This window comes from Neocloeon triangulifer, unplaced genomic scaffold (genome assembly GCF_031216515.1).
Source record: "Neocloeon triangulifer isolate White Clay Creek 2 clone unplaced genomic scaffold, ASM3121651v1 ptg000022l, whole genome shotgun sequence".
NCBI lineage: Eukaryota > Metazoa > Arthropoda > Insecta > Ephemeroptera > Baetidae > Neocloeon > Neocloeon triangulifer.
In genome coordinates this window covers 6,860,650-6,885,172 of record NW_026775562.1, presented here as the reverse complement: position 1 = coordinate 6,885,172, position 24,523 = coordinate 6,860,650, and the positions used below count along the sequence as shown (strand labels likewise).

General features: G+C 36.5%; 3 protein-coding genes across 10 annotated transcripts in view; 2 read left to right on the top strand and 1 right to left on the bottom strand.

Moving 5' to 3' along the window:
* LOC132204146 (recombining binding protein suppressor of hairless-like) overlaps positions 1–18,310 on the top strand; it is a 38,231-nt gene extending 19,921 nt beyond the window's left edge. For 3 of the 6 annotated variants that reach the window (XM_059632455.1, XM_059632456.1, XM_059632451.1), the window contains 12 exons: positions 3,719–3,874; positions 5,429–5,660; positions 13,019–13,060; positions 13,751–13,828; positions 14,321–14,519; positions 14,585–14,777; positions 15,064–15,346; positions 15,388–15,540; positions 15,938–16,191; positions 16,254–16,409; positions 16,463–16,648; positions 16,925–18,310. In XM_059632455.1, coding sequence (XP_059488438.1) covers positions 5,462–5,660; positions 13,019–13,060; positions 13,751–13,828; positions 14,321–14,519; positions 14,585–14,777; positions 15,064–15,346; positions 15,388–15,540; positions 15,938–16,191; positions 16,254–16,409; positions 16,463–16,648; positions 16,925–17,122 — 1,941 coding nt within the window. In that variant the 5' untranslated portion in view covers positions 3,719–3,874; positions 5,429–5,461 and the 3' untranslated portion in view covers positions 17,123–18,310. The remainder of the gene's footprint in view (positions 1–3,718; positions 3,875–5,428; positions 5,661–13,018; positions 13,061–13,750; positions 13,829–14,320; positions 14,520–14,584; positions 14,778–15,063; positions 15,347–15,387; positions 15,541–15,937; positions 16,192–16,253; positions 16,410–16,462; positions 16,649–16,924) is intronic. The other 3 variants (XM_059632453.1, XM_059632452.1, XM_059632454.1) reach the window with 3 other exon arrangements.
* LOC132204147 (5'-AMP-activated protein kinase catalytic subunit alpha-2) lies at positions 17,528–21,920 on the bottom strand. Of its 2 annotated transcripts, XM_059632458.1 has the most exons (12): positions 21,765–21,920; positions 21,252–21,438; positions 20,977–21,118; positions 20,794–20,887; positions 20,384–20,735; positions 20,226–20,331; positions 20,067–20,172; positions 18,672–18,900; positions 18,507–18,614; positions 18,368–18,438; positions 18,145–18,310; positions 17,528–18,065 (listed from the first exon to the last, which is right to left on the bottom strand). In XM_059632458.1, the coding sequence occupies exons 2-12, from the start codon at positions 21,400–21,402 to the stop codon at positions 17,974–17,976; spliced, it is 1,617 nt and encodes a 538-aa protein (XP_059488441.1). In that variant the 5' UTR covers positions 21,403–21,438; positions 21,765–21,920; the 3' UTR covers positions 17,528–17,973. The 2 variants fall into 2 exon arrangements, with proteins under 2 accessions (XP_059488441.1, XP_059488440.1); XM_059632457.1 differs by having other exon boundaries at positions 18,507–18,900.
* On the top strand, positions 21,352–24,264 carry LOC132204148 (CD63 antigen-like). Of its 2 annotated transcripts, none has more exons than XM_059632459.1 (6): positions 21,352–21,458; positions 22,445–22,566; positions 22,618–22,818; positions 22,998–23,174; positions 23,875–24,087; positions 24,182–24,264. In XM_059632459.1, the coding sequence occupies exons 1-6, from the start codon at positions 21,449–21,451 to the stop codon at positions 24,245–24,247; spliced, it is 789 nt and encodes a 262-aa protein (XP_059488442.1). In that variant the 5' UTR covers positions 21,352–21,448; the 3' UTR covers positions 24,248–24,264. The 2 variants fall into 2 exon arrangements, with proteins under 2 accessions (XP_059488442.1, XP_059488443.1); XM_059632460.1 differs by lacking the exon at positions 21,352–21,458 and adding an exon at positions 22,164–22,322.
* The last annotated feature ends 259 nt before the right edge of the window (positions 24,265–24,523 follow it).

Here is a 24,523-nt window from a genome sequence, read left to right as displayed (position 1 = left end):
CACAGTGTTCATATGTACTGCCGGCGAATTCCTGTTCGAAAATATATATTTGACTAGAAAAAAATTAAATACTTTGATGCACTAAAACTGGCCGGAATTCGGCTCAATTTGATTTTGCATTTGATCATATAATTTATAATGTAATTATTACTCTATCCCATAACTTATTAATGCTGTTTATTTGTCCAAATTGTTACATCACATTCAATTGTTGAAAACCATTGAAAACGGAATTGTCGGCTAAAATTCCTATAGTACAGCTTTCTAAATTTAAAACACAATTCAAAAAATTTTACACAAAAAATATTCATGCACGTGTCATAATTGCACCTCACAATTATACAATTTTGAAAAAAGACATAAATTTTGAAATTAAGTCGTAAAATTATTTAAAAAAAAGATCATTTTAATTTAAATCAAGAAGACTTATCAGACTTATTGCTTTTTCTGTGACTCTGATGTTTTTTTATTTAGTTTTTTGGGTCTCTGAGTGGATGAGAAGAGAATAAAAAGTGCCGCGTGCATTTGTCAGGTCGTGATTTACCTGCGCTGCGATGAGGCGGAGGTGTTTATTTGGAATCAAATGCACACTGTCGGTGCTGTTATTTGGAATTGTGGCGATCGCTGGGGGATATTTTGGAGAAGGTCGGCCTATGGGATAGAGCGAGAGAGATGAACAGACAGGCAGGCAGGCGGAAGAAAGCTATATCCATATTGAGGGGAAGAGGTCTTGGGCCACCGTGGGAACCTACAAAGACGCACAATCATGAGAAGAAGAAATGCATGCCGCGCGGCGCACCACCGCTCTGGGCAACTCTGGGTCCCTTCTCGACGTGCAACCCCAAATAAAACTCAAAATAAATTTTATCTGACCAGAGGAAAAATGAGCCGGGTTTATGTATATTTTTACTTCATTGAGGGAATAAACCGCTAACCACGAAGAAAACTTTGGTTAATAACCTCATTTTTCGCAATGGCAGTTCCATTTAAAACGTTCTTTGACGAAACTTCAAATTTGGATTTTTTATTGAGAATTATAGAAAATAGGCTTGATTTGTCCCAGCTAATTTGTTTAAAAAAAATTTAATATTAATAATATGATATGTGCACAACAATAGTAGTAATAATTACTGCTTCTAGATTCATTCAAATCTCCCACGTGAGTCCCACGTTAATTTATTTAGCAGAAGAATTTGACAATAGAGGGTTGATTCAAAGTTTTTTTAAATTAAATTCGGCTTTTCCTTGATGGGATTTTTGCGTCATGAATTGTTTCGGAAAAAAATATCCCGCTCTACATTTGTCAGCTGCGGGCTGCAGTCATAATTCATGAACTGTGAATTTTAGACAAAAATAATACGTAAATTAATTCTCATTTTTTGTTCAACATAAACATTGAAGAAAATTATTTTGAAGAAAATCTTCTTTCCAAGTTTCCATTTTCACTAAAGCAATTTTAATTTATCTTCTCTTGACCTCCACGAAGAAAGATACGCTCAATACACTACTCAGACTAAATCTTTGTAAAATTTTAAATTTTATAAAACTATTAAAATTATTTAGTGAAAATTGTAGGTTGAAAAAACAACTTTCTTCAAAATAATTTTAGATTGTGTTTGCAAAATCCTAATAATGTATGTAGCCGTTGAAAAACATTTTGGGTCTATATTGCTTCTGAAAAGAGCTCTCGACGATCGTTTAGGCCCAGCTAGTTTGGCAGCGCCTCGTGATACTTACATATACAAATTATTGTAATTCGGTTCCTCTCAATTGCGTGAGAACAATCATCTGCTCCTCACAAGGAAAGCCCTCGTGGCGATATACAAAGTTCACACACGGCCTTTTTCTCATTCCATGGGCTATGAGCGTGATATAAAATTGAATAGATGATGCGCGCGTTTCGCCTTTCAAAAAATTAAAAAAAGTCACTAATTAACACATACTATTAACTATTAAGTTACAATATGGAACAAACGCTTTTTAAAATAGGTCAAAATACATCATTCAAACGATAAGTCGTAGAAATGATGCTGTATTACAAAAGATTTCACTTCGTTTAAAAGAAACTCGTGATTTTTTTTATTTAATATTTCAACAAGGCAATGAAAATTCTTAGGATCATAAGCTCTGGATTTTCAACAGAGTTTTGCAGCTTAATAACCTTCACTATTTCAATTTCAAATATTCTTTATTTTGTTAAGCATTAATATGCAGTAGCAATAACACTTTTTAAAATAAGTCAAAATACACAGCATTATTCAAACGATAAAATTCGTTTAAGTCATAGAATTGGTGTTGAAGTACAAAAGTTTTCACTTCCTTCACAAGTTCCTCGTCATTTTCGAGGGTTTTCAGGTTTTTTGGCAGCGCATTAAATTTTTGGGATCATATAATCAGGGTTTTCTTTTTGAGGGCAATATCCCTTACCACTAGGTCGTTTATACACAGATTGGTTTGATTATGTCGTGTCACCCGCCTCGTATCAACACTGTCACTATATTTTTGAAAGAGGTGACGATTCCGCACTAGAAATTTAATACATTCGAGTATGCATAGAGAAGGCACAGTCATAATATTATATTTAATAAATAATGGTTTACATGTATCCAGGGCCTCGTTTGATCATCTCGGCTTTTAGTGCGGCAATTTCAAAAAACTTGACGACATTTGAAAGCCACTTAATTTGGCTTAATTTGGTCAGTCCACTTCAAATTATGCGCGACATATTAGAAATTTAATGCGCTCAAAGATGTACAAAGAAGATAGAATATTATAATTGCATATTTTTTAGGAGCTTAATTTCCCTTAAAACCAGGTTAACTAAAAATAAATTGGTTTTTAATATGAGCGTTACTTCAATGACATCCATGAATATCTATTTGTAAGCAGTTTTGACAATTACAATTTTTCGTGCTAATCATATCGTTTTTATACTTTGCCAAGGGTTGTTTCTCTAAATTTTAATTTTAGACCTGACATGGTTTAAAGGCTTATAGAGTTAATATTCTTGTCAATTCTGGTCTTACAGAACAATAATAAAATTTAATTGAAGGGCACAAACCGACAAGACTTTGTTTTGGTTTGACGCAAAAAAATTAATATCCTCCTCCCTTCCCGTGTGGTTTTTGGAATAGTCAGAAAATAAAACAACTATTTAATCCAACAAATGTATCATACTTTGGTTGCATGGGGCACAAAATCTGTCTAATTCAAGAGATATTCCGGACGAAAGGGCAAAATACGTGGTTTTCCAAGCATTTGTTTGAAGAAATTGACACTCGAAAGATGATCGTGGATATCTTCATTTCAATATTCCAAGCATTTTTAAGTGAAAAATTTGCTTTCATCGCTTATAACATTTATTCTGTTAGAGTTAGAACTAAATGTATACAGACTATACAGTGACAAATATTGGCTTGTTCTTTCAGATCATGTATCTCAAACTGTGAGCAGGTCACAAAAGTGGCCTGTGAAGTTATAGAATTTTTTGTGTGGCACACAGATGGAAAAAGGTCATCAACATGAATATTTTTTCAGCCAAATTTTCCAATGGAATCAATGGAAGTTGAGAAGCTATTTTTTTAATTTATTTTTTATTTTATTTTGGTAGGATTCTCACTTTTGCCATGCAACATCAATAAAATAATTGATAAACAAATTGATAATAAAAAATCTCTCGTGAATAAAATTTTAAAAGTTTGTGCTTTACATGTTTCAGGGACACTACAGTTACGCCAATTATTCCGAGCAGAGAGGCGACGACTCGTGGTCGGGGGTTACTTCAAGCGCTTCAGAATCGTTGCCACCATTCAACGCCGCCGCCGCACCCTCACCTTCAGCCCCCTCGCACCATGCCTCTGCCTACTATGCGCAGGTAAATAAATTAATTTGCTTGCTTGAAATTTTGGTTACAAAATCATTGTGCAAATTTTTTCTATATAGTCACTTTTATTATGATTTGATCATTTTTCTTTTTCGTGGCCTTGATTGACCGAGAAGAACAAATAATAATTTGAAGCAAATAAGTTTTTTCACGTCAGACATAAAAATGCGGTACAAGCCTTATACTCACCATTAGTTTTAATAAATGGTTAATCTGTCTGTGTAGTTAAAACAAAATTAAAATAAAAAATTAATTGGGTGCTGCCCTCTGTACCACCAATAAAGGGCACAGGCCGACAAGACTTTGTCTTGGCCTGACCCTAAAATTTAAAAAAATTTAAATTTTGTATTAAAAAAAATTTTGGTTTCATTTTTGTTGTTTATGGTTATATTTTGATTGGACTATGCAGAATAATAATATGTTGTTCAAAAATTGCATAGAACCGCAATTTTGGTAGGTATATTGAAAATGAAAATAGTGGATGAAAAATGTATGTAGCATATTATGTATTATGCTTGTGCAGTGAGCAGCAAACTTAAGGCACAGTTCGAAAGACTAGACTTATTAATAGTAATTTAGTTAACCATAGTGTCAATTCTTATTGTCAAATTTTTTTACTTTTCTTTGAATTCTCAAGTAATTTAATTCTTTTTAACAATAGATTCGCCAGTAAGTTCTTTGAATAAAACAAAAGTCTTTTGCCCTAGAAGATTGAGTTACACTTTAATTACTTTTAATTTTAAGTGAAATTGGCAACACAAATAAAGTGGCCACTATTACAAAAATAGTTAACACCACGTAACTGACTGAGAGGATAACAGAAGTGAGGCCCCGATTCCTTGCGCTCGGGATATTTATTGGCAAAATATTTCCTGTTGTTGCGTCCTCTTGCCACGCGGTCGGTCATCCTGTGCCCTTGCATTGCAAAGTCCAACATCCCTGTGGTTGTTTACTTCATTTCAGCACCATTTCCTTTGTACTTGAAACAACTCACAATGTCATTATTACTGAACATTATTAATTTATTTAATTCAATTCAATTCATTTATTCTCTCGCAACAAGTCTCGCCACTGGTACATTTCTTGAAAAACATCGTCATTAAATTTAAGCTGCTGCTGCACCGACAGCAACCCCTGTTCGGCCGCGTCTGGGATGTGCCGCCCATGCACAAACCTGAGGGCTCTTTTTTGCACTCGCTTAAGTGTTTTTTCCCCTTGAATTTTTTTTCTTGCTCATGAAACAGGGTCGCAAGCCGTGAAACTATTAAAGACATTTAGTTTTTTTTTTTTCAAATAAAAAAGAATGACAATTTTTCAACAAGGACAAAAATAAGCCTGGTGTCTTGATACAGGGTAAGTGTGAGGCAATAAAAGAGGTGCAAAAACAGATATTTATAAATTCAATATTTCATCAAGATTTTTAAATAAACAATGTAATGAATTTGCACTATCGCAGTCAATAATAAAATAATCGTACTGGGTCCCGTGTACCATAAATAATCAGCCAACAAACGTGAAATTAAGCTCATCTTGTAATTTAAATAGGAGGATTCGGGCCCTCAAAATGGAGCTGAGTCCATGACAGAGCTAAGTGTGGTCGGGTCTGACCAGCAACAAGAAGCGGCGGCCTCCTCGCAGCAGGATCAGCCCCCAAGCTACCCTGAGGCCCACCCGGTGGACCTGTCTAGTCCGAGGCAGTTAGATTCACTTGACTCGTACAGCCGAGACCGCCGTAGCGCCGACCAGTACAAACACAACGGATCGCTCGACACTGCTGGTGAGTTTTTTCAATTCAATTCGTTTATTCTCTCACAACAGGTCAAATATTATTTTGGGGGAAAAATTACATTGAAGAGAGAATTGGCAGCCAGCCCTAGGAAACAACTTACTAAAACTCATAAACTTAATTTGAAAGCAAAAGTGTTTCCGAATTAAACCTACTTGCCGAGCTGGAGCCGAAAAGGGGAAATTTTAAACAACAGTCAGATATTCTTTACATGCAATTTTAAACTGAGAAACCGTACAATTTTTAACGCAGAAGGAAGGGAATACCAATGATCCGCGATTTGGAAAGAAAAACTTTGTCGACCGAGCTCTGTGCGCACTTTTGGGAGAATTAAACGGTTCTCGCCGCCACTATTTCTCATCACTCGGCCGGTGGTGATTCTCGCCTTTGCGTCCATATCAGTCTCGCCACTGGTACATTTCTTGAAAAACATCAAGTCATTGAACTTCAGCTGCTGTTGCACCGACAGCAACCCATGTTCGGCCGTATCAGGGATGTGCCGCCCATACACAAACCTGAGGGCTCTTTTTTGCACTCGCTCGAATTTGTTGATGTTGGTATTGTAGGAGGGGTGCCACGCGGGGGTGCCGTAGAACAGGAGCGGTTTCACCATCGTCTGGTAGGTCAACTTTTTCACGCGCGGCGAACAGTCGTGCAGATTGCGCGCCGCGAACGAGAGCCCCTTTGCTGCTTTGCCGCGCGCGATGTCCGTGTCTTTGCTCCACCGCAGGTCTTTGGACACTTGAACGCCGAGGAGGCGCTCGTCGGGCTTACTAGTGAACAACTCACTGAAACTCATACATCATTGAACTGAAACAAACAAGAAATTTGCCTCTGCCCTCAATACTCGCCTTACTGCAGCCGAGGATGGCTTGCCAATTAATTAAATAATATAAAGCATGAAGAAGTTATTTTAATAAATTTTCGTGCAAAAGATTATGGCAATATTACAAAGTTTAAAAATAAAGTAAGTAAAAAATATTGATATTGGGGGCTTCATGCATTAGACAAACAATTTCATGCTAATATCTTATATTCTCCAAAACTATTCTTGTTGATTGAGTAGCACACATTTGTTTCTTATTTGAATTTAATAGAGCAGCCGCCGATAATATATTATGGGAGGGGTACAAATGAAGTGCAAGTGTTTGCTTTGGACGCACTGCACGCTTTCATGCTAATACCTCGGGGCTGACAGGTGTCAGCTGTTGTGCCTCCCCCTGGTTTTGTTTTCAGTGATAAGGGGTGATTTTCAATATGGAAAAAAAGCTTAACGTCCTCACCCTCACTGCAAGCAATTCCTTTTCTAATACAGATTGTTTAGAAAGGCAATGTTTTTTTTTTCAATTCTAATGTGAAAATTTAATTTATTATCATTTATTCTTCTCAGTCAGTACAATTTCAAAAATTCGTAATTTTGTCAAGCATTAATTTGCAGTAGCAATAACACCTTTTAAAGTAGGTCAAGATACAGAGCATTATTCAAACGGTGAAACTCGTTAAAGTCATAAAATTGGTGTTGAAGTACAGAAGTTTTCACTTCCTTCACAAGTTCCTCGTCATTTCCGAGGGTTTTCAGATTTTTTGGCAGCGCATTAAAAATTCTTGGGATCATAGAATCAGGGGTTTCTACAGACTTTTTGAGAGCAATATCCTTAACCACTAGGTCATTTATACACAGACAAAACTTTTAAATTGGAAAAAAAGAGTTTACAACTAGCATATGTCTGCTAAAACGCCCGACATCAAAAGAAACTCAAAGTGAACTCACGCTAAAATAGTAATAAAAATTGCCTAGTTGAATTTACAAGGGCATATAAGTTTAATTCAAGATTAACATATTTGCTCGGCCCACTCTATTTATTATGTAAAAAAAATGAGGAAATATGAAAATGAGTATAAACAGTGTCACAACAAGCCGGGGGGCTGCTAAAATTCCGAGCATATAAAAATACACGGTCGCCATTAACCCACGTTAAAAAAATCACAAAATTATTGTTATTAAAATTTCTGCCAGAAATACTACTTGCACTGTGTGGGGGAATTGATTGTCGAGTGATGGCAGATTATTCCAGGGCTTTTATATTTTCATTTTGAGAATATTATTTCAAATTTGGTCTTTGAATTTATCGGCAAAAAAGTTTTATGTGCACAACATCAGAGAAAAGTGAAACATTTTATTTCAACACGAATAAATTGTAATTGCTCATGAAGAAATTTTCGTGCTGCGCAGTACTATTGGGTTTATTCGTACACACAGACAGCTGAAGATGATTTATCGCGCACCAACGTGGTGTAGCATTGTGTGAACCAAACCACATGTTCGTCATTCAGCACGCAGGCGGTCTAGCAGGCGAGCAGGCCAAGCGAACGGCAAGGGGGGAGCGTGTTTCATCCCCAAACACACAAGAAGGGATGATTTGTTTTGAGTTCATCCAGAGCAGTTATTTAATGAAATTTTTGGCGGATATTATTTGAGCGTTTTTGATGTTGCTGTTTTTTTTTTTTTTTTAGTTTTTTTTTTAATTGTGTTGTGTGTAAGTTCATTGCGGCAGTCGCGTCTCTTTTGATATTGAGGTTTTCAGCAAACCTCTCCTATGTATGATATCTCTCTGCCGATTTTTTTTTGCATTTTTACCGTGACATGAGTGATGAGTGGAATAAAAAATAACTAACAAATAAACAGTATTTAAATAATAATAACATTTCAATTGTTTGCAAAAAGTTCTTTAAAATTTCTGCACACTGAAATAATAATTATTATTAATTGTTACTATATTATGATGTGATTTTAGAGATTTAGTTAATATTTTCAATTTTAAAGCCTCCTAACAATTAGTAAATAAATTTTCTATTACATGAAAATCATATATTTTTATTCAAATGAGGCAACGGCAAGAATAATAATAATAATAGTTTGGAAGAAAATGCTCAACTCCCTGAAACTAGTAGCCAAAAGTAAATAATCGGAAAAGGCGGTAATTTCCTGACTGTTCGCCCCACAGCAGCATGTAAAGTAAAGGAGTAAAAGGCGTTTCAGTCTAGTCGCCCCGTTGCGAAGCAAGAATCAAGCCGGCATAACATGGTCCGACTTTGGCCTTACATTACATTTCTCATTTAAACTCGATGTTTTCAAGTTTTGCCATTTTTTTTTGCAATTAATTTAACAAGGAGAAATTGGTATACACCATCAGTATTTTGCAAAGACGCGATGACATGAGATGCGAAGACGCGTGAGAAATTTGATCGAGTTTTCATGTACAGGTTCAAAAGTGTGCAATTTCGAGGCAACAATCCAAAAGCCTTAATTTGGCCCTATCTACTTAGAATGGAGGGCTACATTAGCCTGGCGCAGGTAAGGCTTGTGGATCGCCCTCATATAATAATAAAAATTTTTTGGACAAGATTAAATAATCAAAATTTTTCTGGAAGTGCAAAAACAAAACGAGCTTTGTATCGGTTGAAACCGCTATTTTTTTATGAAAAACAATTTTCAACCAGTACAAAGCCCTTTTTATTCGATTCCACGATCGTCTCTTAAAGTGCCAAATTTCTTTAATAAATTTTTAATCGCTTCTAACCCACAAAATGAATAAAAATTTCTGAAATTTAAATAACAGTTTAATTGGTCGGCTTCAATTTTTGTGTGGCTAAACACAAATTAATTTCATATATGTGAAGTTCGGCGCAGGCCCAGAATAGTACAACCTGCCCTTGCAGCGGCAGCCACTAGGGGTGCTAGCAGGGGTGCCTCGTCCCACCCCCTTGGTACGCGAGGTGCGGCGGGAAGCGGTGCAGGTGTTGCGGATGCTTTATTCGAGTCTTGCGGACGCCTTGTTATGGTTTGAATCGCGCCAGAGCAGTGCATGGCCGCCAACCAGCAGTCCAGATCACCGTCGCTGTCCCAGCACATCGCCATGCCGTACATCGAGTCTGCCGCCCTCCACCCGTCCAGCCACTACATCCCTCAGGGCTCGGGCCCCCCCGCTCCTGGTATTTTGCACGCAAAATTTTCTGCACAGTGTTTTTCAACGTTGCAAATTTATTTCATTTCATTTATTGCTGCTGCCCTAAATTTTTCTTTCTTTTTATGAACATGGTTAGTTTAAATCATTTATTCTCTCGCATCAAGTCACACAGGAAATTAAACCTTCTTGCTGAGCTGGAGACAAAAGAATATCAAAAAGTCGCGTTTATATGCAGTTTTATTTATTGTTATTATTTTTAAACTGAGGAACTAAACAAATTTCTGGCATAAGTGGTACAGGGAATTCCACGGATAAACGGTTCTACAAGATAAACTTTGTCTATCAAGTTCAGTGCGTACTTTCTCTATGGAATAAGTCGGTGCTTTCTATGCTGTCACACGATTGGTACTGATGATTCATAGAAAACAAATCTTGTTTGCAGTACTATGTCGGCATATCAGACAAATTTTTTTTTCCTGAAGTTTTAATAAATATTTATAAAATTAGAATTTATTATAGTTTACACTCTATTCATCTAAAAAATAAGCAACAATAACTTGCTCAGATTTAAATATTTATATAAAAAAAAAACTGAATCTATACTTATTGATAATTCGGAATCATAAACTTGTTTGTTTACAAATGAAGCCAAAAAACGCGAAAGAAATAAAAATTGTGATGAAACGGCAGCACCTCTGGAAAAAAGTCCAGAGAGATAATGATTGCACGAGTATATCATAGTTTGCATAAGGTATTTAAGGCCTCCTTATTGACATAATCAAATCAAGTCTTTATCAATTATTCAAAAACATTGAAAAATTTTAACCGTACTATTGATGTATAAAGACGTGATTTCACTATATCAATAAGGAGTCCTTATGGGATTATGGGACATAACAGACATTGGAAACTTAGTTATTGTTATAAGTGTTGAAGATGTACATTGTTGATAAATCAATTTTATGTGACATGAATGAATATTTGCGTTGTACAGAATGTTGAAGTTTTAACAGAGTAAGACTGCCACAGGGTTTTCGGGGATGATGGTCCCCTGTAGTACATGGGGAGGTTTATTCAAATGCTTTCCCACCCCCGCTGAATTATTTTAGGCCTGCGAACACCCTCAGACACTTTACATTTATATATTTTTTTATATTTTTTCTCTTGATATTCTATTGTTAATTTTTCGCAAAAGCGAATCGGAGATTTATGTAATTATACATACGTAAATTTCGATCTAATATCTATCTTATCTTAGTTTAGAATTTTATTAACTGTTTGGCACAGCAGTGCGGTTAGTGCTTGCGGCTGATAATCTAAAAAAGGTCTTCGGTTCTAACCTGGCTTAGGTAGGGAGAAAAAGCTATATTTCTGGCTGGAGGTAACCATGTAGACTTCATGGGAAGTGCATTTTGAACACTGCGACAGGCAGATTTGGGAGAAATTGCATTACACTTAATTGCAAATTATCATGGCTATTGCTGTTCTTTACGACGGTTTTAGATTTTTCCAGACAAATGCCGGTATAGTTCTGATTTAACTAGGCCGCAGCCGATCACCTTCCGCATCCTTGAAATTCCCGACAACCGCGACAACCCAAACCCACCATATTCCTGGCCTATTCGGGTACAAGATCAACATAGTTAACATCCAAAAAGAGATATTTGTGTTTTTGTCCCTTGATCTTTGGCTGCTAGAAGGGTAGAAAATTTGGAAAAAAAAATCAAGCATTCATTGTTTTGTTATTATTGATGCGAGAGAGTAAATGAAATAATTATCCATTTTTTAGAGGGTTTTACGTGGTTTTACTGAAACTGTGCGAGAAAAAATTGGGCTTTAAAGAATGGAACATGCAATCCAAAATTTGGACTTTTAATTGAGAAATTAATTTTTAAAAACGACTCAAAAATATAAATTTTTGAGTCACAAAAAATCTAAATTGCAATTAAAACCCGGAAAATCAGGGTAAACAGAGCAAACATAGCCCTGAAACTTTAACACTTCACAAAACAAACAAAGACACTAATTAGACAGAAAAACACACGCACAACTATCTGGGAATAAATTTCAAACATTCCTTATTTTGTTAAGCATTTATTTGCAGTAGCAATAACACTTTTTAAAATAAGTCAAGATAGAATGCATTATTCAAACGGTAAAATTCGTTTAATTGGTGTTGAAGTACAAAAGTTTTCACTTCCTTCACAAATTCCTCGTCATTTTTGAGGGTTTTCAGGTTTTCCGGCAGCGCATTAAAAATTCTTATTTGATCCCCCAAGAATTTTTAATGCGCTGCCGAAAAACCTGAAAACCCTCGAAAATGACGAGGAACTTGTGAAAGTGTAGGAAGTGAACAATTTTGTATATACATCAACACCAATTCTATGACTTAAACGAAATTTACCGTTTGAATAATGCATTCTATCTTGACTATTTTAAAAAGTGTTATTGCTACTGCAAGTTAATGCTTAACAAAATAAAGAATATTGAAACATTAGAATTTCTAGGACGAGAATAAACAACAATATAATAATGAAATTGAAATTTAAGATAACATAGAGAAAAATCATAATGTAGAGACGAGATACGCGGAAGCAGCTATGTATCGTGGTGACGTCTCGTCTCATCATAGATCAATAATAATAAAATAATAATTTCAAATTTTAATTCGGTGGAATAAAAAGTGATGGGCACACGTGCGCACGTCTTGTCAAACGGTGAGAAAACAAAATGGCGTTGGGTAACAGTTGGACTTTTACCCACGGTGGTCTGTGAGATCGATAGAGATGCACAGCACGCGAGCAACCATAGCGAGAAAGAAAAGATTGAACCGCAAAATATCTAAAGCTGTTTCTTCCAGTAAAAGTAGATGATATGAGAACATTTTTATCCATTATTACATAGAACGCATGCTCTTTTTTCTGTAGCCACAAAAAAATACACAGAGGATAATAAAGGAAGAAAAATCAGTGCACTTAATGTCGGCATAACGCAATACTAATCTTGAACCTATAATAATATAACATATATCGCGCGGCCACAGCAGTAAAGGCAATTTTTTATATCATTAAAAAAGCGTGCACTGGGCCGGGAGATGCATTTTATTTTATTTATTGTAATTTATGAAATACGCTGATGATACACATTGACTTTGTATAGAAAGGGTGGAGGGTCACATGGTCTTCAGCGACCAAGTGAGAAGTAATTTGAAGCTGCGTTTTAAAAAATTTTCACTAAAACTTCTCTGAGCGCTGCGGTGATTTTCTCATGAGGCTCGGACGCTTTTATTCAATGAAACTTTTTGTCTTTTTCAATTTAATCCTTAGAAAATTTTAATCGGCAAACCCAACAAAACTTAACATTTTCATCAATTTCTTGTAGAATGGCAGTCTCCAGAGGTGAAACCCTACGGATATCCTCGATGTAAGGAATTCCTCCGCATTTATCATTATTTTTTTTCGTCCGCACTACGGCACCAATTTTTATTTTTGCAAATTTTTCTTCACAGATTGTCACACTGCACAGGTGGATTGTATTGCTCATTAATGAGAAATTATTATTTTATACAGGTTGGTTATTTTTAAGGTTGACGAGCGAGCCCAGATTCACTTGGGGCTTGTGCGAGCCCAGAAAAATTTACATTGTGAGGCCGAGCGAATTTTGCATCCCGAGAGAAGGGAGATGGGAGAGTATAGCAAACTTAAGCTGATAGCAGTTATCAGTCACCTTCCTGACTTCATTCCCTATCCCAACCCCTATCCCTTCATAGATTTATAGATTTAAGGCGAATTTATTGGAGGGAAAATTCGCGGGCTCGTGAGCAACTCAGGACCGCGAGCTCCAAAATTTAAAAAAATGCAGAGCTCGAGCCCACTATGTGACCAAAAAGCGCTACTGTAAATAAAAAGATGGCTCGCTCGTCAACCCTGGTTTTTTTGCAGCACGCTTGTTGCTTTTATGCACGCTTTTAGATTTTGTGATGTCTCATCAAGTCATCAGAACACAAAGAAAGCACTTATAGAAGCATAACATTATACAATAAATAATTCGGAGATGTAAATGCGCGGTGAATATCTTCAGTGCTATTGCTATAACGATTAATCTTGGTTGCAGGGGCTGTACCTTGGCCTCCACACTCTCCCCACAACCACCGCAGCTCTTATTGGACTGACTCGGTTGAAAATCCGACAGGTACGTTTTATGCTATCAATTGAGTGTTTATTTATTTTAATTTTATTTTATTTATTTCTTTGTACAATTTTTGCTTCACAAACTTTTTATTAATCTGAAATAGATAAATTATAGTGGATATTTATAAAGATTTGATATTTATGTATTTTAAAAGAGAATGAACATAAATATTAAAAATCCAAAAAAATCTTAAATAATATCATTCAATTCAATTTATTTATAAAAAATATATATATATGTCTTCTAGTTCAATAGGAAATCAAAATATTTAAAAGAATAAAGAATATTTTCATGAATAGGAATGTGGAAAGAAAATCACTTTTGCACTGGTGGAGAATGTTTTTGTTAAATTTCGCAACTTTTAATTTTAGTCATAAGTGAGCTTGATTATTACAAAGAGATCTGATAATAAAGATTTCGTACAATTTCATTATATTGTCCAAGAGTTGTGATTTACATATAAATAAATTGGAAAACAATTCTAATTTATAGACTCTGGCTCATCGATGATACTTGGGTCTTTGACCCCGCCGGACAAGATGAATGGAGAGCACCCACACGCGGCGGGGGTCGCCAGTGCCTCAGGCATCTCGCACCACTTCAACCTGTCATCTATAGCTGGTCACGGCATGCAGACGCCGCCGTCACCCATCCCAACCCCCTCTCCGCCTGTTCCCATTGAGAGATTCAGGTGTGAATTGCAAAATTTCATCAACATTTTTTATTAGTAGCTAGGCAAAGTGATAATAATTTCAGTTCCTTGTTCTGCAGACCAAAGGACCAGCGGCTAACCCGCGATGCCATGAAAAGGTACCTGCGCGAGCGGAGTGACATGATCATTGTCATTCTCCATGCCAAGGTTGCGCAGAAGTCATATGGCAATGAGAAAAGGTTCTTCTGCCCACCCCCCTGCATCTACCTCTTTGGTGAAGGATGGCGGATAAAACAGGTATAGGGCTGGAACATTTTCTTTTTCATTTTTTTCTAGCAATAATTATTTGTAATATTAAATTATTTCTTTTATTCATTATGGGTCCGGGGCAGCTAGAGGCGGGGGTGCCAGTTTTTGTCGCCTCTCAGCTCTTGCCCGCCCTGGATATATGTGTGCGCGCGCGTCAAAATCAAATGTCGCACTTGAAACTATTTAATATATAAATGAATCCAGAATGAAATTATTTTAATTTTGACTCTGCTACTTATAAATGTTTGTTACACATTTTTCAATTTTTCTGCAGGAGCAAATGTTAAAGTCTGGCGAGTCCGAGCAGAGTTCGCAGTTGTGCGCTTTCATCGGAATTGGCAACTCAGACCAGGACATGCAGCAGCTAGACCTGAATGGAAAGCAGTACTGTGCGGCAAAGACGCTCTTCATCTCCGACTCCGACAAGCGCAAGCACTTCATGCTTTCGGTCAAGATGTTTTATGGCAATGGTCACGACATTGGCGTTTTTCATAGCAAACGCATTAAGGTTATCTCAAAGCCGTCAAAGAAGAAGCAGTCTCTCAAAAATGCAGATCGTGAGTTTTAAAAAAGGACTCGACTAAATTTTTCACTGAAGGAAATTTATCCACAGTGTGTATAGCCAGCGGAACCAAAGTTGCTCTGTTCAATCGACTGAGATCTCAGACTGTCAGCACTAGGTATCTACACGTCGAAAACGGAAACTTCCACGCCAGCTCAACCCAATGGGGCGCCTTCACGATACACTTGTGTAAGTACATAATTATCCCATATATAGTTCAAAGGTTATGAAATATTTATATTATATTTCTATTTCCTCCAGCCCCTGCAGGTTTTTTGCAATTTTTTTTTAGAATCCAATTAAATAGCAAGTGTTTTTGGTATCAGTAAATCTGGACTCTTTTGACATCCGGCGTCTTAGCAGATTTCTGCTAGCATTGTGATACTATTTCTCCCCATTTTTCCAGATACCAATTTTTTATGATTTCATTATATGCTAAGAATTGGCTCAATCGAGCTTATTTTATGTATAGAAAATTTATTAAACACCATAATTATAGTATTCAAAAACATATTTTCACGTTGTTTGAGTTAATTGAGTTTATTTTGACTACTTATAAGTATGAACTGTTAAATTATGATTTTAGTGGATGACAATGAGTCAGAGTCGGAAGAATTCACAGTTAGAGATGGCTACATCCATTACGGCTCAACTGTGAAGTTGGTGTGCAGCGTCACAGGCATGGCACTGCCTCGCCTCATCATTCGTAAAGTGGACAAGCAGATGGCCCTTCTGGACGCTGACGACCCTGTCTCGCAACTGCACAAATGTGCCTTCTACATGAAAGACACCGAACGAATGTACCTGTGTTTGTCTCAAGAAAGAATAATCCAATTCCAGGTACATTCTCAAATTTCTTGTAAAATGAATTGTTCTAAATTAGCAAAATTTATTTATTATAGGCAACACCATGCCCTAAGGAGCCAAATAAAGAAATGATAAATGATGGTGCTTCATGGACAATAATCAGCACGGACAAAGCTGAATACCAGTTCTATGAAGGGATGGGTCCTGTTAGGGCGCCCGTCACACCAGTCCCTCTTGTATCAACACTTCATGTGAGTCAAAATTTGACATTTTTCCTCCTGATTTTCTGAATGACTTTAAACAGTTGAACGGAGGTGGAGATGTGGCTATGCTTGAGCTGACTGGCGAAAACTTCACACCCAGTCTGAAGGTGTGGTTCGGTGATGTGGAGGCTGAGACTATGTACAGGTGTCAGGAGAGCATGTTGTGTGTAGTACCTGAGATTTCCGCCTTCCGTGGTGAATGGCTCTGGGTTCGACAGCCAACTCAGGTAACTTAAAATATCATATCATTGACACAAAAATTAAATTAATCATTGTCACGGAAAATTGTCCGATCTCTGGGTGGGGCCCCAACCGTCTATCACATGTTTATAGTGGAAGGGGAAGATCAGACTATTTTCCACGACATTGGCTAATTATGCTCTGAAGTTTTTAGAGTATCCATGGATTATATTAATAAATATTTAATGTGCATATTTTTGGTGCATTTAGTCTCCTAACTTTCCTTTTCAAAGAAATTGTTTTTCAATAAGTGATATGTTTAGGTTCCAGTAACCTTAGTTAGAAATGATGGGATCATTTATGCAACTGGTCTGACATTCACATACACACCAGAGCCTGGCCCTCGGCCACACTGCACAGCCGCTGAAGATATTTTGCGCACCAATACTCATCTAGGGCGTCCGCCCCCGCTCAGCCTGTCGGCCTTCGACTCTCAAGCTACCATCCAAGGAGGATTGTGAACAGAACAGACCAGTCAGTGGTTATATAAATTTGTACTTAAAAAGTGCTGGAACGATGAAATCTCTAAAATATCACACTGCTACTTTAGTGAATTTCCAATGGTGTAATACATTCATATAGGGTATGTTTGATACACACATGTGCACGCGCACGCAATGTTCTTTTTTTAATTATTTTTTATCAAGAAGGAAAAACTGTATAGTGTTCTGTGATTTTCTGATACTGCAATATTTTTTCTTCCTCTATTGTTGCTTCATTGGCCAAAAATTTATTAAAGGAAAAATAAGTTTTTGTATGTTAAATTATTTATGTACGAGTTTGAAAAAAATATGCAACTACTTGTGAATGAGTGAAACAATATTCTGAGAAAAATGAAATGCATTCTATTTTCCTTGATTTTTGTACCGAGCACCTTACCTTGATAAAAAAAAAAAATATTAAATTGCTGTTGTTAAGTGAAATAGGTTCATCAGGGGAATAAGGAATAAGAGAGGTCACACACTTACTTCATTTAATTTTAGAGAATTATATAAAGATTTTATTATTGCTAGCCTTTACAAGAAGAAATTAAAATGTTTTATTTTGGTTTGAATTATTAGATCGCCAGTTATCAGAGGTGGGGAAATTTTATCACGAGAGTAATATGTTTAAACAATAAAGTGAGAGATGCAAGAAGGAGCTTCCTCTAATTTCATGTCTAACCCAGAACTATTGACAAAATACAATAATTAAAGACCTACAATAAATTTCTTGTATTATTTTAATTTTACAATAATATAATACCCAATGACTAAATCAACAACCCTTGTACTACCCCTGCATATGTATGATTATTTAACAATATACGGTATTATCGTGCAAGCTGTGTGATGAGTGCAGCACACATTTCGAAAAACTCCATTGTGTGGTGGCCAGTAGCCTGTTGTTGTGGCGACAGCAGGTCTGCATTTGAAAAAGATTAGATCCAGCATCTGTTTGTTCCATATGGATATTTTCCATTGAATGCTCAAATATTACATACCAGTGGAAGCGTTCAAATCTTGCTCCTCTCCGCTGAGACTCTTAAAGTCCAGCAGGTAGCTCTTAGGGTCAACCTGATAAAGCTGCAAGGACATTAACACATAGTCATCCATGGTCCTGTTCTTCTGGCGGACTCTGACGTAGTACGGATTTATCACTTTCCACTCCTGAGAGTTTTAAGTTTAGATGGAGAAGAATAAGAGTGGTTCAAAATCAAAACTTACAAAATCGAGAGCCTTCATTGCCCTGTAGACTTCGCCCATTATATCATGAGGTTTGCTTTGCGAGCGGATTCCTAAAAATACAGAAATTTATTGTGATTGAATTTGGTTCCATATGCTTCAAAAGTTGTCTTATTTTTACCCAAATGCCACTTGGCCCTCTTGACAGGGGCGCGGTGTCGATCTGTCAGGTGAGAGGTGGCCCCAAGAGATGCTCCACCGCTTGAAGCCAAAACACGCTCTCTCAACGCTAAATTATTATTATTTTTAATGCAATTTTCACAGAAAATGAATAAAAAAAACTTACGAGCAATTCGCTCTGGGTGAGGCCTAGACGGACTTTGAGCAAATTCACTGGGGCTAAAAGAAACAGGTGGTGGACTGCTGGCAACATAGAAATCTTTGAGTTCTGCTTTAGCAGCCTCATCAGCAATTCGTTTGTTGTCAATGATCAGATGGTAAGCGATTGCCAATTGGTCATGTGGATCTCCATTCAGCAAAGCATTGTGCACTTCCTGCTCCTTCACTTGAAATTTCTAAAAAATCAAACAAAATATTAGAGTAAATAACTTGACAATAATTAGTACATTGAGGAGATTCATTTGAAAGGCAAAGCTCAATGTATAATGTCCAGAGATAATGATCACACAAGTATATAATAAATTACCTGGGGTAATAAAAAACACAACAGACCATGACTACTTTGTTAAAATTGTGAAGTATCAATTCTATGAAAAGAATGGAAACTGAGGACAAAAATTTCAATGCCTGAATTGAACAGAGTGAGACTCAGCTACAGGGTTTTTGGGGGAGTTACGCAAGGAGGGATATAGTCAAATGTTTGTCCAGCCCTGCTGCAGAGTTAAAACAAATGAGCGGGCACCACTCAATCACATCAATTATTATACTAAATTTGATATTATTTTAATCATTACTACAAAGGTAACATACTTTTCAAATAAGTCGGAGTATTAATTTTTTCATTATATTTGCAATTTTTGTCTTTTGATTTTATTTTTAAATGTAAAGGTTTAGCCACGGAGCTGATTGAGATTGGAGCTTGTATATTATGTATTATATGCCTGTTCTAATTGTCATGAGTCGCTGCCTGATGATTTTCTTCTTGAGAGACATCTAATTATTTTTACTTTGAAGCAGGTCTCTGATATTTCTTGCCATGTGATTCCACGTACATGGACTGTTTGTCTGTGGCCATTCATTCTTTGTCGCAGGGAGTTCACGGTTTTTTCAACGTAATGGGCCACGCAAAATTAATTTAAAAATTTAAAAAGCAATATAATTTTTTCAATGTATTTTCAGCATTATACTAAATTATTTACTACATGCATTTTTGTCTTGTATGTTTATATTTTGTATACCCATGCATGATTTTTTTTTGTACCGTGTATTTTTTTTTTTGCGATGTGATGTTACCAATTAATGGAGAATAAATTCAATTAGAATAATTGAATTTAATGTGTTCTTTTTTTCTTTTTTAAACTTTTGACTGTCAATAACTGTAAACTACTTTAAATGACTTGTTGCAAAGTCAAATTGGAGAGCTCTGTCCGCAGAAGTTTGACAACACAACAATAAAAAAAAACATTGCGGCAAACAGTCAAAATTCCACGGACAAAGCAACATGTTTAATGCAATTAATTATGATCTTAATTATTTAATTTCATAATAAGAGATTTCTCACCTCACAAACTTCATTGATGGCTTCAAGGTCAATGACTGACGAGTCCTGGTCAACTGACGAAGGGAACAAGTAGGCTGGCAGGTCTTTTTGGAACCACTCGTGTTTTCTAAACTTTCAGTGTTAAAATTTATTTAATAATTTTAAAATTTTATTCCGAACTTGATGTCCTCTATAGTTGCTCTTTTCATGGGGTCAACTTGCATCATGTGACAAAGTAGGCCAACAACCGACTTATTTAAATAGTCTGGTATGGGAAACACACCAGCTAGAATAGAATTTTTCAGGATAAACAATTTAATATATTTTTATAATCTTACATTTTATTTTTCGGAAGAGATTTTGGACATGCTCATCGTCAAAGGGCAGTGTTCCACAGAGCAGGGCATATAAGATGACCCCGCAGGACCAAATGTCCACCTCAGGACCTGCATACAACTTCCCCGATATGACCTCTGGGGCGGCGTAGTTGGGAGAGCCACAGCTCGTCCTCAGGAACTCGCCATCCATCATCATGTTGCTTAACCCAAAGTCTGCAATTTTTACGTGGTGGTTGTGATCAAGAAGTAGGTTCTCTGGCTTCAGGTCACGGTGCACTATCATATGCCGGTGGCAGTAATCTACACCTGAGATGATCTGCTGGAAGAATCTGCGTGCCTCGTGTTCTTTCAACTGGATATAATAATATTAAAACAAATTTTATAAACTTCCTAATCAATATTTAACCCACCTTTCCTTTCTTAACTATGTAATCAAACAGTTCACCTCCAGCTACGTATTCCATAATCATAAAAATATCAGTGGGAGTGCTGATCACTTGATACCTGTAAATTTTCCCAAATTTAAATTTTTTTACTTATAAACTTAAGGATTTGATATAAGATTGATGGTGAATTTCAAATAATACGCTTACAATTTTATTATGTGCGGGTGTCTGAAAAGTTTCAAGTTCTGGATCTCTCTCCGTATTTTCCCCACCACTGAGAGACTCTTAATTTTTTGCCTGTTCAAGATTTTCACTGCCACCTTGTGCTTTGTCACTTGGTGCTCGCCGACTGCAAGCAATAATACATATATGAAATATGAAGATTTTACAGCAATAATAATTAATTGTAGGATGGCCTCATTGGCCTTGATATCTTAACTATACATAAACTACTTAGAGCAATATTAGCAATTTTTATTTACTTTTGACTTTTCCAAATGTCCCAATGCCCAATGTGGCTCCAAGAGTGTAGTGACCAATTTTGACGATAGGCTGCTGGCCGCTCCCCACTTCAGTTTTGTCTGCCGAGGATGTTGAAGAATTTAGGGACTGGTCTGCAAGTGGTTTCGGCATGGTGACTTCCTCAAGAAGATAACAACCTTACAACTTCTGAAAGCAAATGCAGGAAGGTATTGTATATTTATAAAAATGTGAAATATATGCATGCATTATTGTATTGTAGGTAAATTGCATAGGTGCACAAATTATATGTATGTATGTATCATATATGGTAGCAAAAAATCAAGTTGATACATTCGTCAATCACGTCTGCCAAGAAGGTGGTCACCAAGCAAGGATCAAGGATTTTTATGTACACTTGTAAAGTACATATCAAAATGAAAATGAAAGATCCTTTTCACCAAGAATTAAAAATTAATTAGCCTCTTAAAGTGTTTCCTGGCAGTCACCAGTAAAAAAACAACTAGTATAGATACTTTAAATCTCGTCCAACGTCTCGACTGAATCGTCTTCACAGAAAATAAATAGTGATCTCCGTGCTCCGTGTCTCCGTGACCTCTCTCAAAACCAACCTCATAACTCTCAAAAATAAACAAGAGTGTGCAGGAAGGAGATCTAATAAGCAGACAAAGAACTAGCACAAGAAGTTTAGTTTACTAACTTTCCTCCAATAAGCTTTCCTCCAACCAAGCAACCAAGTTTCCTCCTTCGTCAAAACCAAGGATAACCAAGGAGGTCAAAACTAATAGAGCAAGAAATTTGATTGGCCGGGTGTCTCTTTCCAGCGCTTTCCAAAAACTGCTGAACCCACCAATGAGCAGCAATTTTACTTATCCACTTTCCTCCTTGCACCTTCTCCTTGCAAGGAGTCTTCAAGGGAGTCAATTGACATTCGTCATCTCATCAACCAAAACAGTAAAAAAAAAAACAAGCAGCACAGACACAGAGTACAGGAGCTTTAAGTTTAGAGCTAAAGTAACAAGAGACGACGAGTTCGGTTTCGAGTAAGCGGAAGGACGCATCCGACGCATATTGTATGTATTTTGTCGTGGAGTATTTTTGTCTTTCTCTCGCCAGCCTCTAATTTCTAATTAGCAGACTCTTCTCTATTCACACGCACACACACCCGTCCCTCCTCATATCACTTTTCTTTCAGCTAAGTCTGTTCTCATCGACTCCATCCCAGCTTTAAATCCGCGCCCAAATCAACCGTTCAAAATGAGCTGCACCTACTCATGCAACAAACTGATCCTCTTCACCGTCAATTTAGTGGTCGCTGTAAGGAAAACAAATCAATTCATTTATATTTTAATCATTTAAATTACTCAGATCTGCAGCTTGGCCGTGCTGATTGTGTGTTCCCTGGCGCTAATCAACGTACAGCCTCTATATGATCTGCATAATATAACGCTAAAGGTGCCTGTACCCTTGGCTTTGTGGATCATCATTGCTGTGGCAGGAGTAGCTTTCCTGCTGTCCTTCATAGGTTGTTGTGGTGCCCTCAACGAAAGCAGCTGTCTTCTCTACTTGGTCTGTTTTACCTTTGCCTCTATTCAAATTTCTACATATGTTTTTTCTTGAAAATTGCAATTGTCTTAAAAAAAAAGAATCTCTTGCACCCAGTAACGATTGGGCAAGGTTTAAAAACCTGCTATATTTATAATTTATCTTGGAATTATATAATAATAACATATAATTTTTTTTACTAGTTTGCTACGATTCTGAGTATCGTACTGGTGGTGCAGCTAGCTGTCGTTGGATTCTCTTACTACAAGCAAGACGACTTCAAGGCTGAGATTAACAATGTCCTCAACTTAACTCTTTATGACTACCCCAAGAGCAAGGACGGCATTGTCCGCAAAACCTGGGATGTCATCCAAACTGATGTGAGTATTACAAATATGGCATATTTCAAAATCATTCCCAACAACCTGCAAAAAAAATCAAATTTTCTAATAATAATGTTTAAGCCATCATATTCTGTGTCTAAGTAGTATTTTAGTGCTCCTTTAGTGAAGGAAGGTATCGATAAAAAAAGGCTTATGGCACTTGTCTAAACTTGCTTATGCAATTTAGAGCTCAATCCATATTTCCTTTTTTCGCGCTATTATGAATAATTTCTGTTTGCAATTTTTTTTTGGATAAGATTAGATAAAATTGTATTGCATTAGACAATTGTAATACGTCTCCTAAAATTGTCTTTACAACAAGACATTATTTATTTCTAGGTACAAAATATCAAATACTATTATCTTGATCATTAAAGTCAGTGATTGAGGTTACTCGCGCGCCATTAATAATTTGGTGGGGGTGGGCAAGCATTTGGCTATCTCTCCTCAAATACTGCGGGGGAAAACCACTCCCGAAAACCCTGCAGCTGAGTCTCAATCTGCCAATTTTAAGCATTCAGAATTACATATCATAGAATTGGCACTTCAGCATATTTAACACTTTTAACAAAGTTGCCATAGTCAGCTATTTCTTTCAATAAATTGGGTAATTTATTATATACTCATGCTATCATTATCTCAGGAGTTTCATTCACAAAATTAATTTGGTTTCATAAATGTTTTGTTTCAATTTCAGTTAAAATGTTGCGGAATCAATGGACCTGAGGACTGGCAGCACATCTTCAACAATGATACTCTGCCCAATGCTTGCTGTGAGGCTGTCCCTGCTGATGGTTCTTGCAATGTCAGGGACGAAGAATCTTCAGCCTTCAAAACTGGCTGTTTAGAGGTCATAGTTAGCAAATTAGACCCCGTCTTCATGAGCGTCTTGATTGTTGGCATCCTCGAGGTAATTAAATTGAACACTTTTAAGTCCATTTATAAATATATCAATTATATTTCAAGGGAATTAAACTGGCTGATTAATATTATTATCATTGCAGCTTCTAGGTATCATTATTGCTTGCTGCCTGTCATCTTCAATCACTGCCCAGTACCGAACCGTGTAGAGCTCTCAGTTTGTATTGTTTTCTTCAATTTCAAAATTTCTTTATTTTGTTAAGCATTAGATTGAAATACCCTATTTTAATATTGTGTTAACATGTCATGTTAAGGATCATAATCTGAATTTAAACTGTTGTAGTTTCTAATTAAACTTTTTTTACAATATTCTCTACAACATAATGGCATAATATGCCATAAAGATGAGAATCTGAATTTTAACTGTTGCAGTTTCTAATTTAACATTTTTTTTTTTACAATATGTTACGACATAATGGCATAAT